This window comes from Astyanax mexicanus, chromosome 12 (assembly GCF_023375975.1).
Source record: "Astyanax mexicanus isolate ESR-SI-001 chromosome 12, AstMex3_surface, whole genome shotgun sequence".
In the NCBI taxonomy this organism is placed as follows: domain Eukaryota; kingdom Metazoa; phylum Chordata; class Actinopteri; order Characiformes; family Acestrorhamphidae; genus Astyanax; species Astyanax mexicanus.
The window spans coordinates 10,385,225-10,400,675 of record NC_064419.1 but is presented as its reverse complement, the minus strand read 5'-3'; the positions used below and the strand labels follow the sequence as shown (position 1 = coordinate 10,400,675).

Sequence of the window (15,451 nt, the reverse complement as noted above, 5' to 3'; positions counted from 1 at the left end):
GATCAGCATTTTAGCTGGATCAAACGCAAAGTATATAATATAAATACTTATGTGAACCTTACCTTTTTGTTTTTTATGTGGCTTTAATTTACATTCTGTAACTTTTTTGTACATTTAATAACCTTCTTAATTAAATCAATTTTAATTTTATAACTTTCTTAGTTTGTTTTTTTGTGTCTAAAAAATGTTATAACCTCATATAACAATCAACGTATGTATAACAAAATCATAGACCGAGCCCTTAAAAAGCATTCAACACTTGCTCTTTGCCGAGAAAATGATCTTTGAGAAAGAAAACAACAACATTGCATTACAATACAAGTTTTTTTCCATATGACTGTCACATAGTCTTCGAACATTGAACAACTACCTACTATCAGTTACCAGTGGCTTTATATTACAATGCCACTATTTCAATTATGTTAAAACCACATCAGATGACTGCCTAGAAAATGAAATAACTAAAATTATCCTTATTTTAAAAAAAAATATTTGTAAAATATAATTAACAAATTCTTCATCAAAATTCAAACATTCTTCATCAAAATTCAAAAATTCTTCATAAAAAATTCAAAAGTTCTCACCATACCTGACTCTGGAGTGCTTGCTGCTGGTAAAGGGAAATCCTAGCCTTGGTCTGCTCATCAGTTGTGGGGCTGAGTGGCTTGGGATCTGACATGGATCTCTGGACATTCTTCATCGGCCGGGGTAGACTCTGGTGCCGCTGTGGCGACTCAGCTGTATATGACTTCTGCTGAGGAGTGACATGGGCTTTATTCAGCCGCTCACTAGATGAGAATGATGTCTCTATGATGCGATGGGGTGAAGATAGAGGTGATACAGGAGAATACAGCACCTGAGGGGATTTTGGTGGTTGCCGAATCACACTGGACAGCGACTCGTTGTGAAGATGATGCTGCTGGTAGCCAATGTCCAAGGGATCTGGTTTCCGTCTCTCAAACTTCGCAACACCATGTTGACGAGATGATAGTGGATCTGCTGGCCCCACAAGCTGTACACTGCTAGAGTATGGGCTAATTGTTGTGGGTATGCTAATTTGTGGTACTACCACTCCTTGAGATTGGGCCTCAGGCTCGGTTTGGCAGGCTAAGCTTTGCCCCTTCTGTGTTCTTTCTGGTCCAGAAATATAGTGGACAATCTCAACTTTGTTAGGGTCTGGCACGGTGACATGTATGGCTGGTGATATCCTCCCTAGCTGTTCCTTCTCTGTTTGGCAAGAGCAGTCCCGAATGGTCTGAATGGCAATACTGGATGATGCAACTTTAACTGCTGCAACTGAACTGCTTTCATTTTTAGTGTCTGCACCAGGGTCAGAGTGTCTGGAGAACCGTGAACGTCTTCGTCTTACTGGCTGCTCCCACTCTGCTTTGTCCTCATCATCATCTGTTTGAACACTGCAATCTACACTGCGCCTAGTCCTTCTTCTTCTGGACATTAGGTATCTGTCCTCACCATCTTCATCATCTGTTTGCACACTGCTGTCTACAATTCTTCGTGGCAAGGAAAACATTGTTACCTCTCCGTCAACCCCATCCTGTAGACGAGGCATGGATCTTTGTTTCCTCATAGACCTGTTCTCTGCTTGGGCCTCATTCCTAAGGCACATTTCTGATGAAGAGTTAGGCAATGACCTGGAAGAGACCTGCATATCCCCATATTGCATATCTGGGGGCAGGTCTTGAGGCTGAATAATTCTGCCCGTTTGATCACAGATGATTTGGGTACTAACAGCAGCAACTGCTGCAGCAGTCTTTTGTCTCTTTTGCTCTTCAAGGTGCTGCTGAAGCTGTTGTTGCAAAGATTGTATCTGGTCAAGCTGCTGTTTCTGTTGAGCCAGCTGCTCTCTCTGCATAACCAGTTGACTTTCTCTCTCAGCCTGCTGCTGCTGTAAAACCTGTTGCTTGATGTTTTGTAACTCATGAATCTCTCGCTGCACCAGCATATGCTCTTTTTCTCTGTTTCGTTGCAATTCTACACGTTCTCTCTCAAGCTCCTCCTGGAGCCGTAGTTGTCTGAATTTTTCCAGCTCGACTTTCTCTCTTTCTAACTGCAATAACTGACGATGTAGCCTTTCTTCTTCTGTCTCCTTTTCTGGTGGAGGGCCTCCTAGTGATGTGGCAGTTGTTGCAGGTGTCTGTGCTGGAGGAGGTGGCTGTGTTGGAACAGACTGAGATGGAATCTGACCGTGTGTGGGTGGATAAGAATGAGCAGGTGGAGGTTGAGGTTGTGAAGCCAAAGGCTGCTGGGCCTGGGTGTGAAGATGTTGCTGAGAAAGATTTATTGGCTGTTGCTGAAGCAGAGATTGGATAGCTGGAGAAACCCCTTGTGTTGAGACAGTCATTGCTGTTTTTTGGTCACTGCCTAAAGCAGATGACTGAGTTAGAGGTACATTTCCAGTTCCAGGAGCTGATGAGCATACTAAAGGCTTTCCAAGATACACAGGTTCATCCTGCTCTGTTTTGACAGCAATTGACTCAGTTGCAATAGCAGAGGTTGCAACAGGAAGACGGCTCGGTGCTGGGAAACGGTAAGGGGCCTGCCCTGTGAGAGGCATCCTGGGTGCCACAGGCATTCTTGAGAGGCTAGCCAGAGGTACTGGCGACATATTTGGTGTGGGGAATGGTCTGTAAACACCTCTAAGTAATGGACGCAGCACAGAAGCAGGCTGAGTTGTGATTGGTACAGTGGACGCAATGGGTGTATTGATAGTTGAATAGATCATACCATCAGCTGATCTAATAGCTGCTGGATACATGGCTCTAAGGCTTGCTTGTCTTGCGCTGATAAGATTACTGAGAGCTAAGGAAAGAGGCTTTCCATCTGGGCCATACATGAAGCCAGGTCTCGGACCTTGAGGCAGATTCATTCTGCTAGGTGGAACACCTCCTCGTCCAGCACCTAACTGTAAAAGATTGGGGTTGCTACCATATCTGTCCATTGAATTGAGGGCTGCACACATTCTACTAATCTCCCTTGCAGTTGTGGCACTATACTGGGCAAGGTTAGCCTCCTGGAAACTAGCAAGGTCACGAGAAGAGTATCCATAGTCTGAACTGATATTGGACAAGGAGCTGAACCTCCTTATAGGCAGTGGTGGAGCTGCCACATCGCCCTGACGAAGATCTGTGTAGGAGCCATATTGAAGTCCCATTCCAAAGTATCCTCCTTCATAGACTTGCTTTACTGAGGTTAAATCCATGGCTAATTCTCCAGAAGCTTGCAAATGTGGGTCTAGCTTTGAAGGGTAGCCCTGAAGCCCTGCTTCTGCTAGGTTGGTTTCAGACATGGATGGCTGCAGCCGGCCAGGGAATGGCAGTGTGTATGATTTCAAAGCAAAATCTTGGTATGGCTGTCTGTCTTGCTTTGCCTCTAATGGTTGATAGAGTTGAGGTGGTGCAGAAGGAGGCCTTGGTGCTTCAGTAACATGTACTGTCTCTTCTGCTGGTTTTTGGGAGAATGGACCTCCCACACAGCTACCACCAAAGGGCAGGTTATAAACCACATCACAGCAAGCCAATTGATTCTCTTTTTTAATTTGCCCCGTTAGATCCATTGCATCTTGACCTTCTTCTGGTTTGACCAGTTGGGTAAGAGGTGCTCCTTGTGAAGTACCATCCATCTGGACCATCATAATGTGAGGCTGGGCAGTGGTAAGGTTCACAGCACCAGGCTCTGGTGGTTTACCCCTCAGCTCAAGGGAACCTCCAATGCTGTAAATCTCAGATGCCACAGCAGGAGATATGGCACTCACTACTGGGGCAGTGCTAGTCTGACTGACAAGCAGGTCCTTCTTTATTAATGGCAACTGAGTGGATAGATCAAGCTTGGCAAAAGAAGCAGTCTGCTGCTGCTGCTGAAGTTGATGGTGTTGCTGCAGTTGCTGCTCCAAGAGCTGCTGTTGCTGCTGAAGCTTCTGCTGCTGCTTAAGTAATTGCTGTTGCTGAATACTGAGGTCTTCTAACTTGGCATCGATATTTGGTATAGATGGATCAATTGGTGGTGGTTTGTTCTGTGCCAGACATACCACTGTTCCCATACCCTGTCCAAAGTCGACTCGATTTTGAAGGGGATCACCATAAACCACTGGATGCTTGGGTTGAGTTATAAACATGGAAGCAGCAACAGTTACACTGACTGTTGTGGCTGTAGACACAGCAACATGTGGCTGTTCCTGGGCATTCAAGTTCATAATGAGGGGCTGGATAGTAGTGGAATGGCGAATGGGGCTACCCTCTGCACTGCCTGAGTACCTTTGAGACTCTGTGGCCAAAGAAGTTAAGTCCATTCCCTGATCTGTCATAATAATTGGAGCTGACTTGCCAGCAGTCCTCAGGTCTACGACGCTTGCACTCTGTACACGATGGCCTTGCTCAACTCTTGAGGTGCCAGGGACTGTGGAAATACGACAGAGAGATATATTTTCCATTGATAGGGATCCACGAGTGTAAGTGCTTGCAGTTGTTACCATGCTTGTCCCAACATTAACTCTCTCAACCTTGTGGGTTCTGTAGAAACCATGTTGAGGTGACTGTTGGTATGGTGGTGTATCAGGGGGGCTCACAGGGGGTGAATAGGCATCAAATGTTGACTGGCGGCTGAATCTTGTTGGTGAAGACAAGGGAGAGGTGGCAGTGTTTACTGTAGCTGGCTTTGGTGGGCTAGTGGGCTCAGATCCAATTGATATCACCATGAAAGGGGCATCCTGAGAGGACTGCTGTCTAAAAAGACGTGGAGAGACTGCTCTGTGAGGTGTCTGAGTGGCCTGTGCCATAACAGGAGATGTGGGACCAGATCCTCCAGAGGGTGCTATCATTGAGGGGCTAAATGTCTGAGTTGAAAATTCAGCTGTTCTCCTGGAAGGCGATCGGGCTGGACTGTGAGCAGGAGGAGAAGTGGGGGAAAGGGGTGGGCTTCCTTTGTAGTATGCATAAACTTTAGGAGTTCGATGTTCCATGGCTGACTCTGTAGGTATTGCATCTCTCATTTGAATTCTGCTGTCTGACATTCTCCTTCCCTCTCGTTGACTATAAGCCTGAGTGATTTCAGCTATTTTGCTGGACACACTTGAAATACTTGTGGTAGTTGTAACAGTGCTGCTCGTTTGTCGACTGTACAGTGTGGACTGGGATGTTGTCATTGTTTGACTGGTACTAGTTTGTGAGACTGTGACAGCATCCCTGGAATACACTCCATATGCTGTGATAGTGGTGGCAGCAGCTGCAGGTGTGATGCCATTTTTGCCAGCGTGACTTCTGAGTCTGTCTTTATCTTTGGAGAAGTGTTGAGTTACTCTGACATCGGGTATCCGTCCCCCCGTTCCTGTTTCAGAGAATGACACGGGGGCTGAGAGTTGAGTAGGGCTTGTGCCAGGAGTCAGGAGTGCATTGCTCTGCTCTAGAAGTTTAGCAAAGGCTGACCCTGTGTCTAGAAGTTGTTTATCTGGGTAAGCCACATCCATTTCCACTTGATCATCCAACTGCTTGGTGATATTCTGCGACGTCTGACGAATCTCCTCATAGATATCACTGGCTTCCTCATTCTCATAGCCAGTATCATCTTGATCAATGTACTCATACTCATCTTCATATTGCTGTCCATTTCGTCTGTCCTCTTCTTGGTAGGCACTAGTACTATACTGCTGTACTGAGCGAGACTGTTGCTGCTGCTGTTTCTGTTGTTTCTGCAGCATCTCTGCTTTCCTCATCATTTCCTCATAAACTTCCTCTGCACTCTTGAGAGGCTTGCCACTTGAGGAGGTAGTTGTAATAGTAGCGGAGGACGTGGTTTCAGGTTTTTCAGTAGGTGAATAGAGTGACATGAATGTTGGCAAATTGTACTCACTGCCAGACTTGTAGAGCTTAGATGACATTTCATATCCCTCGGCCTCAGAGTCAACTGAAGGTGAATACTCTGAGCAGGAAGAACGATGCAGTTCTTCCATTTCAGCAGCCTGCCTCAGCTCCTCTGTTGGGGAAGCATCTTCTATTGGTGAAAGGTTGCTGGGAGGAGTTTTGGACCTTTCTCTACGTCTTTGTGCCCTCAGCTCTTCCTTGTCACGTTTTGTTTTTCTGGCAGTGCTTCGGATCCTCTGTTGCTCTACTTCTCTCATTTTTTCTTGCTCTCTCAGAAGTTCTTCTTCTTCCCTTAGTTCATCTTCCTCTGAGGAATCCTCTATGGTAGGAAGGAGTGGGCCATGGGACCGGTGTCTGGCTTTCCTCTGCTGCTTAGCTTCTTCAAGGCGCTGTCTCCGACTGGGGCTGCTATCACTGTCATCCTCCATGGAGGAAACAGAGGTTGGAGATGTTCCCGAGGTGTAACTTGAAGTGGTTGGTGGGAGAGTTGAGGAATACTCCCCTCTTGAGCGCTCCTCTGGAGAACCTGTAAGGCTTTCCATTTCAAGTTCAGGCTCCCTGTCTAGGCTTAAGTCGTTTTCATTGCTAAGTTCCATGTCCCGACTGTAGCTGTTGGTGTTGTTCAGCTCTATGGTCTTGAATCTACGTAGGCCTCCTTGTGAGCCCATAAGGTCTTCCTCTCCTTCTTCAGCTGAACCTTTGTAGATGTCACTGGTTGTTTTACTCTCCTCTTCAAAACTGCTTGAATGGTGAGTAAGTCGGCGCTTTTCTTTCCCTGAGTCACTGATGTGCTTGTGTATCTTTTTTGCCTTTTGGTAGCCATAACCTTCATCCTCTTCCTCTTCTTCCTCCTCCTCTTCCTCTTCCTCCATTTCTTCCTCTTCCTCTTCATCATCATTTTCTTCGTCTGCACTCATCTCCATTATCTGCCTTCTCATAAACTCCTCATCAGTCATCTCACCAGGTTCTTTTTTCTTCTTCTTTTCCTCTCCTGCAGCCGCCATTGCTCTGAGCTCTCGTTTGGCCTCCCAGTCAGCTGCATCCTCCTCTTCCTCCATAATATCCTCCAGTTCCTCGTCAGAATCATATTCTTCTGGACTGATTGACAGTGAGTGGGATCTGTGCTTCCTGTCGTCAGAGTCTCTGTGGTGTCTGTCTCTACCGCGTTCTTTGTCTCGTGCCCTTTCCCCTTCAGAGGATACCTTGGACTCTAGCAGAGGGCGCATTGAGCTTTCAAGTTTAGTTATCTCAGAGGGGCTTGGTGGTGTGTGGTGTCCAGAGAGACCCCTCTCACTTAACTTGAGCTCTTCCTCCTGGATGAGGCCAGTTATCTCACTGTGTGAGCTCGAGATCCCGTCAGAGGAATAGCCTGTATCACTCAGACTCTGTGGGCTCCGTGATAGGTCGTGGGTACTGTTTGTTTTGCTCGCCTCCTAGGAAAATCCAGAAAAGACCATGAAATACAAATTAGACATTTCATTCTCAGTCTGCTAATAAAAAATAAAAAGAACTTGAAAGACTTTAAATATGGCAGCCTGCTTCAAAAACGGTAAATGATTTTACATAAAATGTCAGGGTTTCCGCCACGTTCATTTCAGTGCGGCGGTCCGCCACGCCTTCGTTCTTCCCCGCCACCCTTCGTGAAAATTCGGAGCCCGGCGTTTTTCCCGCGCTTGATCAGCGTTGCCCCTTCGGGGGTGGAAATCGGTAGTTAGTCATGCAGTGCCAACATAACGCGCGCGCGCGAGAGAGAGTGTGAGTATAGGACACAGCGAGAGAGAGAGACTGAAACATAACGCGAGAGAGAGAGAGAGAGAGAGCGAGAGCGCGCCTGTAAATAGCGAGAGAGAGAGACTGAAACATAATGCGAGAGAGAGAGAGAGAGAGAGAGAGAGAGAGAGAGAGAGACTGAAACATAATGCGCGCGCGCGAGAGAGAGATGAATTAAACAGTGATTAAACAGCTTCAACTTACGCAGGTGTCCACTCAGGCTCACTCACCTGGTGGAGTGAAAATCACGCTATGTTTCTGTTTCTGGAGCTGTCATAAAGCAAGGATGTAGGGCCCTAGAATAGAGGCACCCTAGAACAGCTCTGTGATGCATTTGTTTTCACGGTCCAGTAAACATTTTATTGTAATTAGATTAAAGATATTATTTGTCTGTTTTAATAAGCACAATTTTTAATTAAATTCAATAATATTTTTTATTTTATTTACTCATTCTCACATTTAAAATACCTAATACAGATAAGAGCGAATAAATAATACATATACAGTATATTCTGTTGTGCCCTTTCTCCTCTGTTATGTATAATTTAACATTTTGTGTTGCACACTTTTACGTTTACCGTATCTGAAAAAAGAACAATAAGGATTTATTTTAAAGAAACCTACTTTTTGCAACTTTTTGTTTTAAGTGGGCATTTTTCAGTGACAGTTGGAAATAAAGAAAATAACTGGAAACATGTGTAATTGTGTTATATCGTGATATCATTAACGTGATATAAATTATCGGTTCCCAACCGGGGGGTCCTGCCACCGCACCTTCAAGGAAATCCTGGGGGAAACCCTGAATGTATTGTAAAATGTATTAAAATGCTTAGCATTTAATAAAGAACTATAATAATCTATAATAATAGTTTAAACATTTAGAGAAAAAATTACCTCATAGTATCTGGATCTCTGTGAATCCCTCTTTTCATCTTTAGTAGGTGTGGTGGTTGAAATAGGTTCTGTAGTTCCTTTCTTCTGAATAAGCTTAAACTCCTCAGTGACAGCAGATACATTCTCAGACTCTCTGTCTATCCGAGCCGTGGTCTTGTCCTTCTTCTGTGCTTCGCTGATGGTTGTGGAAGTAGAAGTAGGAGCAGTAGACTGTGAAGTGTGTGGAGGTTTCGTATCTCCTGCCATTTTGGCTGCAGTGGGAGCAATAGGTCCACTTCCTTGAGCTGCTGGGCCTTTCTGTTGTGGTGGCATTGATTTGGGCCCTTGCTGCTGAGTAGCAAAGGCTTTTTGAAAGGCTGGCTGCTGAGCAGATTGCTGACTGGCCGGTGCTTGATGCCGGGGTGAGCCCATTGGTTGATGTTTTGGGGACGGATGAGGAACAGGAAGAGGCGAGTCGTCCAGCCCTCCCGACATTAGTCGCTGGGTCTGACAGTTCAGGCAGAGCCACTCTTTTTTCTGGGGAAACAAATACAATACTATTGTAAACGTGGAGGTAACTTTTTTGTGGGTGAAATGAAATAAAACAACTGGATGAATAAATAAACTAGTTACGGAATCATATTGTGTGTATGTGTGTGTGTGTGTCAATCCACCATTTAACCATAGTGCAATAGTCATAAGCTTATGCTCTTAAGGGTATGAAAAATGTAAAATTAGCTATTTCTAAGAATGGTGTCTCTGTAGGAGGAGTAGAATTAACATCCCACTTTCAGAAAATCAATTTAGTGTGTGAATGTGTGGGTTTGTGAAGAGAGGGGCAAAAAAAGCAATTTTGCTGAACTGTTTGTACACCACACACACAAACACACACACACACACACCATAAAAAAGTTAGAATATCTTTGAAAAGTTACTTTATTTCAGTAATTCAGTTCAAAATGTGAAACTCATAAATTATATAGATGTATTATACACAGAGTGATCTATTTTAAATGTTTATTTTATTGTAAATGATTATGGCTTACAGCTAATAAAACCCAAAAACCAGTGTCTTAGAAAATGTGAATATTGTGTAAGACCAACTGGTATTTTTGACAGTGTGGGCAGTGTGCCAAATCCTGCTGGAAAATGAAATCTGCATCTCTATAAAAGTTTGCAGCAGAGGGAAGTGTGAAGTGCTGTAAGATTTTGTGGGAAAACAAAACTGCACTGACTTTAGACATGATAATAAAACACAGTGGACCAACACCAGCAGATGACACAGCTCTCAGCATCTCATTAATGGAGATGTGGATTTCATTTTTCAGCAGCACACTGCCCGCACTGCCAAAATAACCAATTGGTCTTATATAATATTCTAATTTTCTAATTTACTGAGATATTGATTTTTGGGTTTTCATTGGCTGTAAGCCGTAATCATCAACAATAAAGGAAATAAACACTTAATATAGATGAGTCTGTGTGTAATACATTTATGTAATAAATGAGTTTTGAATTATAACACATTTTGAATGAATTACTAAAATAAAGTAATTTTTCAATTGTATTATATATATTTTTGAGATGCACTAGTATATATATAAACAAATAAAAATATACACACAGTCACCTGCCAGGCCAAAACAATAGCTTCCTCTCCCTGTAAGCCTCTTATAACCTGCCACCCTAAATCTCACCCTTTCCACCGCATTTCATAACAGAATTGTTGCACGTCATTTTAGCCAACATAGTGGCTATGTCTTCTTTCTAGGAAAACTCTTAGCGGATAAGACACATAGTCGGATTAAAACTTGCATGCTCTGGAAATTAGGAGGGTATCAGAAAGTGAATTTCTCATTCAAAAACACTGAAAGCATGAGACACTAAGCTAATGCTTGACACACTTACAAAAATGTATGAAATTTAGTTTGAAAAATAATTAACGATGCATTTTTTGATGCAATTGACAAATATTTTGTAAAGCATTCATATAGTAAGTGTTTTTCTTTACATGAGGTTGCAGTTAGCACCAGCTTCAATACAACAACTAACAGACTGCTGACCAACATCACAATGGCAAAAAAGAACAAGGCAAATTTTGGTCTCTCTGACTCTGGCTGCTGATGGCAAAAAGCATAATCTGAGATTTAAACCCGCAATAAGATCTTTATATTATAGTAAATTTTCATGCTACGCATTAGAAAGTGAAGAATGCAAATAATAATTTCCTAAGATCAGATTTAATATGACATGAAAAATGTGAAATGTGATGCCGGACCATGCTGAAGGTCTTTCAGTTGTTTCAGTGTTATCTGCTGTAGCTATTTTATTACACCTGTGTGTTTTCAATTACGCCAAGGCTTGATAAATGAATGAGCTAAAAGCACATAGTCTTAGAAGATACGTTTTTAAAAAAAGAAAGCGTATAAACACCCTGGGAATGCAGGGGTGGTGTATAGAGGGTTGGCTGATGAAATGGAGTTGAGAGGTGAAAGTGGAAATGAGACTGGAAAGTCAAAGAGAGAGAGAGGGAGAGAGAGAGAGGAAGATAGGAAGAAGACAGCCACTAAGAGAGATATAAAGCAGGCCATTAGCAAAGTGAGGCATTCAAAGACTGATGTTCTATTCTCGCCCTGAGAGAGTTCAAGTTTGGCTGAGTGCAGTTGGAGCTCCTAGCCAGCAGTAAGACTCGCAGAGGAACATGGGCCACAGATAAATAATGTAGCATAAGTTGACACAAACTGCACTTTCCCAAAGTGAGATCAGACTCTTAAAGTTAGAGTAAAAAAATAGTGGAACTGAAGTTTTGAACTTTTGAAGACAAAGCTTTAGTTTTAAAAGGAGCCAAAAGCTCGTTGTCCATCTGGGAAGAACCATGAACTGGAGAAAAACTGCATACTTTATTAAATATAAAATAATCACCTCTCTTGAAGTCACAAGCCATTAGCACATAACTCAAAAGCCACTTTGTGATGAGGTTCCCACTATTCACCAAGATATCTCTTTTCCACCAACAAAGTGCTGGTGCCAGAGCTGGTGCTGGTTCCTGGGAATCTGTTCAAAAAGGCTGTGTTTCCACTGCTTTAAGGAGTCACTCATTACGTATGTAAATGTGGGCGTGTTGTAAACAATTTTGCGATTGTGATTCTTGAATGCTCTGTCCTTTGGCTGCTCGCATCACAGGTTCGCTGGTTCCAAACCAGGAATATTTTGGGGGCCAGAACGGCATCGACTTTTCTGGTTGAGAACCTGTGATTTCGCGGTGGAAAGACACAGAACTCTTCTGGAACTTGCCACCAGCACCGGAACAATGCTGGTGGAAAAGAGCCCAGAGAGAATAACTGGTGAACTATAGACCAGAGATCAATGGCAGCTCCATCTACAAAAACTACCTACAAAAGTATCTCATGCTTGGCAATGTCTTGATACCAGATACCACAGAAGGTCTTGTGGATTCCAAGGCCTCAGAGCTGGTCAGAGCTGTTCTGAAGGCATGAAGGGCACCTACACAGTATTAGATGTTTTTTTATCGTGTATCTTGCAGAGTTAAATTGGTAATTTTATCTCTTTTTTAAAGAATTTTTGGTTTGGTTGGTAATGTTTTATTATATTAGTAGATACTTTTTTAATGGTAAACATTTTAAATGTGTTATTAATGGATTCATACTTGGATTAATATTTGCATTTTTAAGCACAGGACAGACTGACTACCTTCTGAACCTTAATAAAGTATTTCCAATGATAAAAAATATGAAAAAAGCAATGTGAGTCAAATCTATTCAATATAGAAGTTTCTGAACTTCTTTGAATATCCCACCAGTCAGTACTGGTCAGAGTATCAATATGTGAATGAATTATTAGATTTTTTGTACTTTTTTAATGGTTACAATTGCTACAGATGTTTTGGATCCATTTCTAAACAAATCAAATCAATGTAACAAGAGAACTGAAAAACACATTACCAACAGACAAAACCACATATTTACATATTTATTCAACCCAGTGTATGACAGCTGACACCAGTCTCACATCTGATGACATCACCAACCAACATAAAAACACTAAAAAGGATTTAGAGCACACCAAGTGAATAGCTAATGGTTTCAATTAACAGGAGAGTTTGGTGGATTGTGTTTCTTGATGAGTAGCAGAGCACATCAACATCACTTATAAAAGCCTATTTGAGACTGTGCCATCTTTATCGCTGATAATAATCAGAGCCGTTGCAATCAGGAAATTACATTTACAAACTATAAGCCATTTTACAGGAATACTTCACAGGCATACTATCATTTCTTATTGTTCTTCACTCTTCTGTTGTGTGGGGTTTTCCCGCTCTTTTACATTCTGTAAGTTAGTATAATGGTAAGATGTTTAGTTGATTATAGTTTCTGGTTAATACAGTTTTTTTATCCACTAAGAATCTCAGATTCAGGATGTAGTCAGAGAAAAATAAACAATAAGAGAGCCGAACAGTGAACTACAGTGTTCACTACCTTATTTATCCATTAACTGTAGTGCAGAAACTGTAGTGAACTGTTGGTGACTGTTGGTTGATAGAGCAGATCTTGTGGCGTGCCACAGGGTTTTACTGTAGAACCAATGAAACTGATGTTAATAATGATAAAACTGTAGTTCTGAGAGTGAAGGACTGAAGTGTAGCTTATATACAGGTTCTAACATGTAAAGCACTAAACACTAACTACTAACTAATAAAATGTTAGGAAAATTATAGGTACAGGAAACTTTATACATTTTAGTTCTTAATATTTTAATGCAAGCACCAGTGCTATCTGTACCACAGTTTGAGAACCACTGATTTACCACATTGTAGATTCATTTAAAAGACTTAAAAAACTATGAAGGAACAGGTAGTAGACAAAAAAGTCAGATATTGGCCTTCACAAACACCTGACATAAAAACTCAACCCAGGTTGGTTTGGGATAAGTTGGAGAGTGCATAATGAAGGAAAAGCAGTTAACAAGAGTGCACCATCTCTAGGAACTCCTATTCAAGGTTCCTCCTCATGAAGCTCATGACTGAAAGAATAATGCTAAGAGTGGGCAAAGTTGGCATCAAACCAAAAGGTGCCACCTTAAAGAATCTAACGTATGAAACATTTTTTGGCTTATTTAACACATTTTTGTCTACTTCATAATAGCATATGTGTTCCTTCATAGTATTGATGACCTCACTCTGTAGGATTTTACCAGATCCACGAAGACCTTATTCCTGGAGCGTTGGCTTTCCGTGGTCAACCACAACAATACAAATTGATATACTATATGGACAATACTATTAGGACACATGCTCATTCATTGTTACATTTCTGACTTTAAGGATTAAATACAATCTGTCATCCCAATCATGAAGCTTGCCATCAGCTGCTGGAGCCCCGAAAGAGCACAATTGGTCTTGCTCTTGCTCTTTCCCATCATCACTCCAAAGGGTGATGTTGATCAGCACGAGGCTTCTGTGAGCTGACGTATCGGAACCGAGCTGCTGCGCTTTCCTCCGAGCGTGCTGTGATTCTACTCAGCAATGCTGCATCAATCAGCAGCAGTTTGAAAAGAGGTGGTGTCTGACTTTACATGTGTTGGAGAAGGATGGGCTGAACTTAACACTTCTTGTGTTGTGGCATAACTAGTGATGGGAAATACACAGCTGAGTAGCAGCTGAGTAGCAGATGAATGGGTGGGATAAATGGCCTAGCTAAATTGGGAGAAAAAGGGACAGAATTAGAAATTTATTTTTTTTTTTGGTTTTTTTTACCTTTTTTAATTAAATAATATTTGAATGTATTTATTACACAAACTGAAAGACACAACTAACTAGTTTTAGTGGAAGTTTCACTGTTTCTACAAGACAATGACAGGATTAGATTCCTAGATGTAATGCTCTGATAGTGAAAAAAAGCCAGGGTGATAGAGAACCTTTAAGTTGAATTTTATTGGTGCCTCATTATAGGATCAGAGAATGTGAATTGTATGTGGTTTATTATTTATATACCAAAGTTATTACTGGTGACTAAAGAGCCTCTTGTTAGATCTTAAAAAATAATAACTAAAAATGGTTGCCTACAGAGAAGTTGCAAAAATGGTGATGTGAGTCAGCGTGATGGTGATACTTTATTAAAGAAATGCCCTCTGAGAAACTTCTAAGTACTTTCTTTCGTGCCAAGCTCCTCCTGGCTTTTGGTGTGATAACAAACACTCTAAACCCCTAGAAGACCAGTCACACAGACTGCTACACCACACACACACACACACACACACACACTGCTGCCTTTCCCTCAGCCATAGATAAAGTGTCCTTATAAAATTACACAGGCTATCACACTACTTGCTATCTTGCTACTAACAACAAGTTCAGCTGTGCTTTGTTTTGTTTTGCAGTCCCTGTGGTGTAACTAGCATGGTTGCTAAATTGCTAATAGTGGCATATTTCTCTTTGGCTACAGTTCTTGTCAATGTCCACTGGCTGGAATTAAACCTAGGGGTTTCACAGATGTGTCAAAATGCTTTTTGGATGATATTTCTCACTACAAACTGTCATCAAACACAATAACTGCAAATGAGCTGCTAATAATGATTTAGCATTCTGTTAGCACACAGTTTCTGGGCTCCCGTCCTGTTTATTTAGCTTGTATTGTCAGCATGCTCTATTCCCACAGTACAATGTAAAATCTGTTGCACATGCTACCGTGTTTTGTATTGACTATAATCCATATAAATAATGAATATTAAACTGAATCGAGGCATCACTCAGTGAGTTATACGCTAGGTCAGTTATAGAGGGGAGATTTAGCCACACACCGCACTCCATTTGTTCGTCAGCTCTCCCTAAATAAATGCCCATTATTATTTTAAAATGTCTCAGCATGCACTCAGCAGGTGCTGCTTCTGCTCCAATTCTGACTCTGCCACTGTAGTGA

The 15,451-nt window shown here is 42.0% G+C and overlaps 1 protein-coding gene across 3 annotated transcripts in view; it reads right to left on the bottom strand.

The window, feature by feature from the left end:
• Window positions 1-15,451, bottom strand: part of bsna (bassoon presynaptic cytomatrix protein a) — a 183,540-nt gene that overhangs the window by 23,182 nt on the left and 144,907 nt on the right. For 2 of the 3 annotated variants that reach the window (XM_049485661.1, XM_049485663.1), the window contains exons 4-5: window positions 8,538-9,053; window positions 590-7,306 (exon numbers count right to left, since the gene is read on the bottom strand). In XM_049485661.1, coding sequence (XP_049341618.1) covers window positions 590-7,306; window positions 8,538-9,053 — 7,233 coding nt within the window. The remainder of the gene's footprint in view (window positions 1-589; window positions 7,307-8,537; window positions 9,054-15,451) is intronic. The other variant, XM_049485662.1, reaches the window with a different exon arrangement.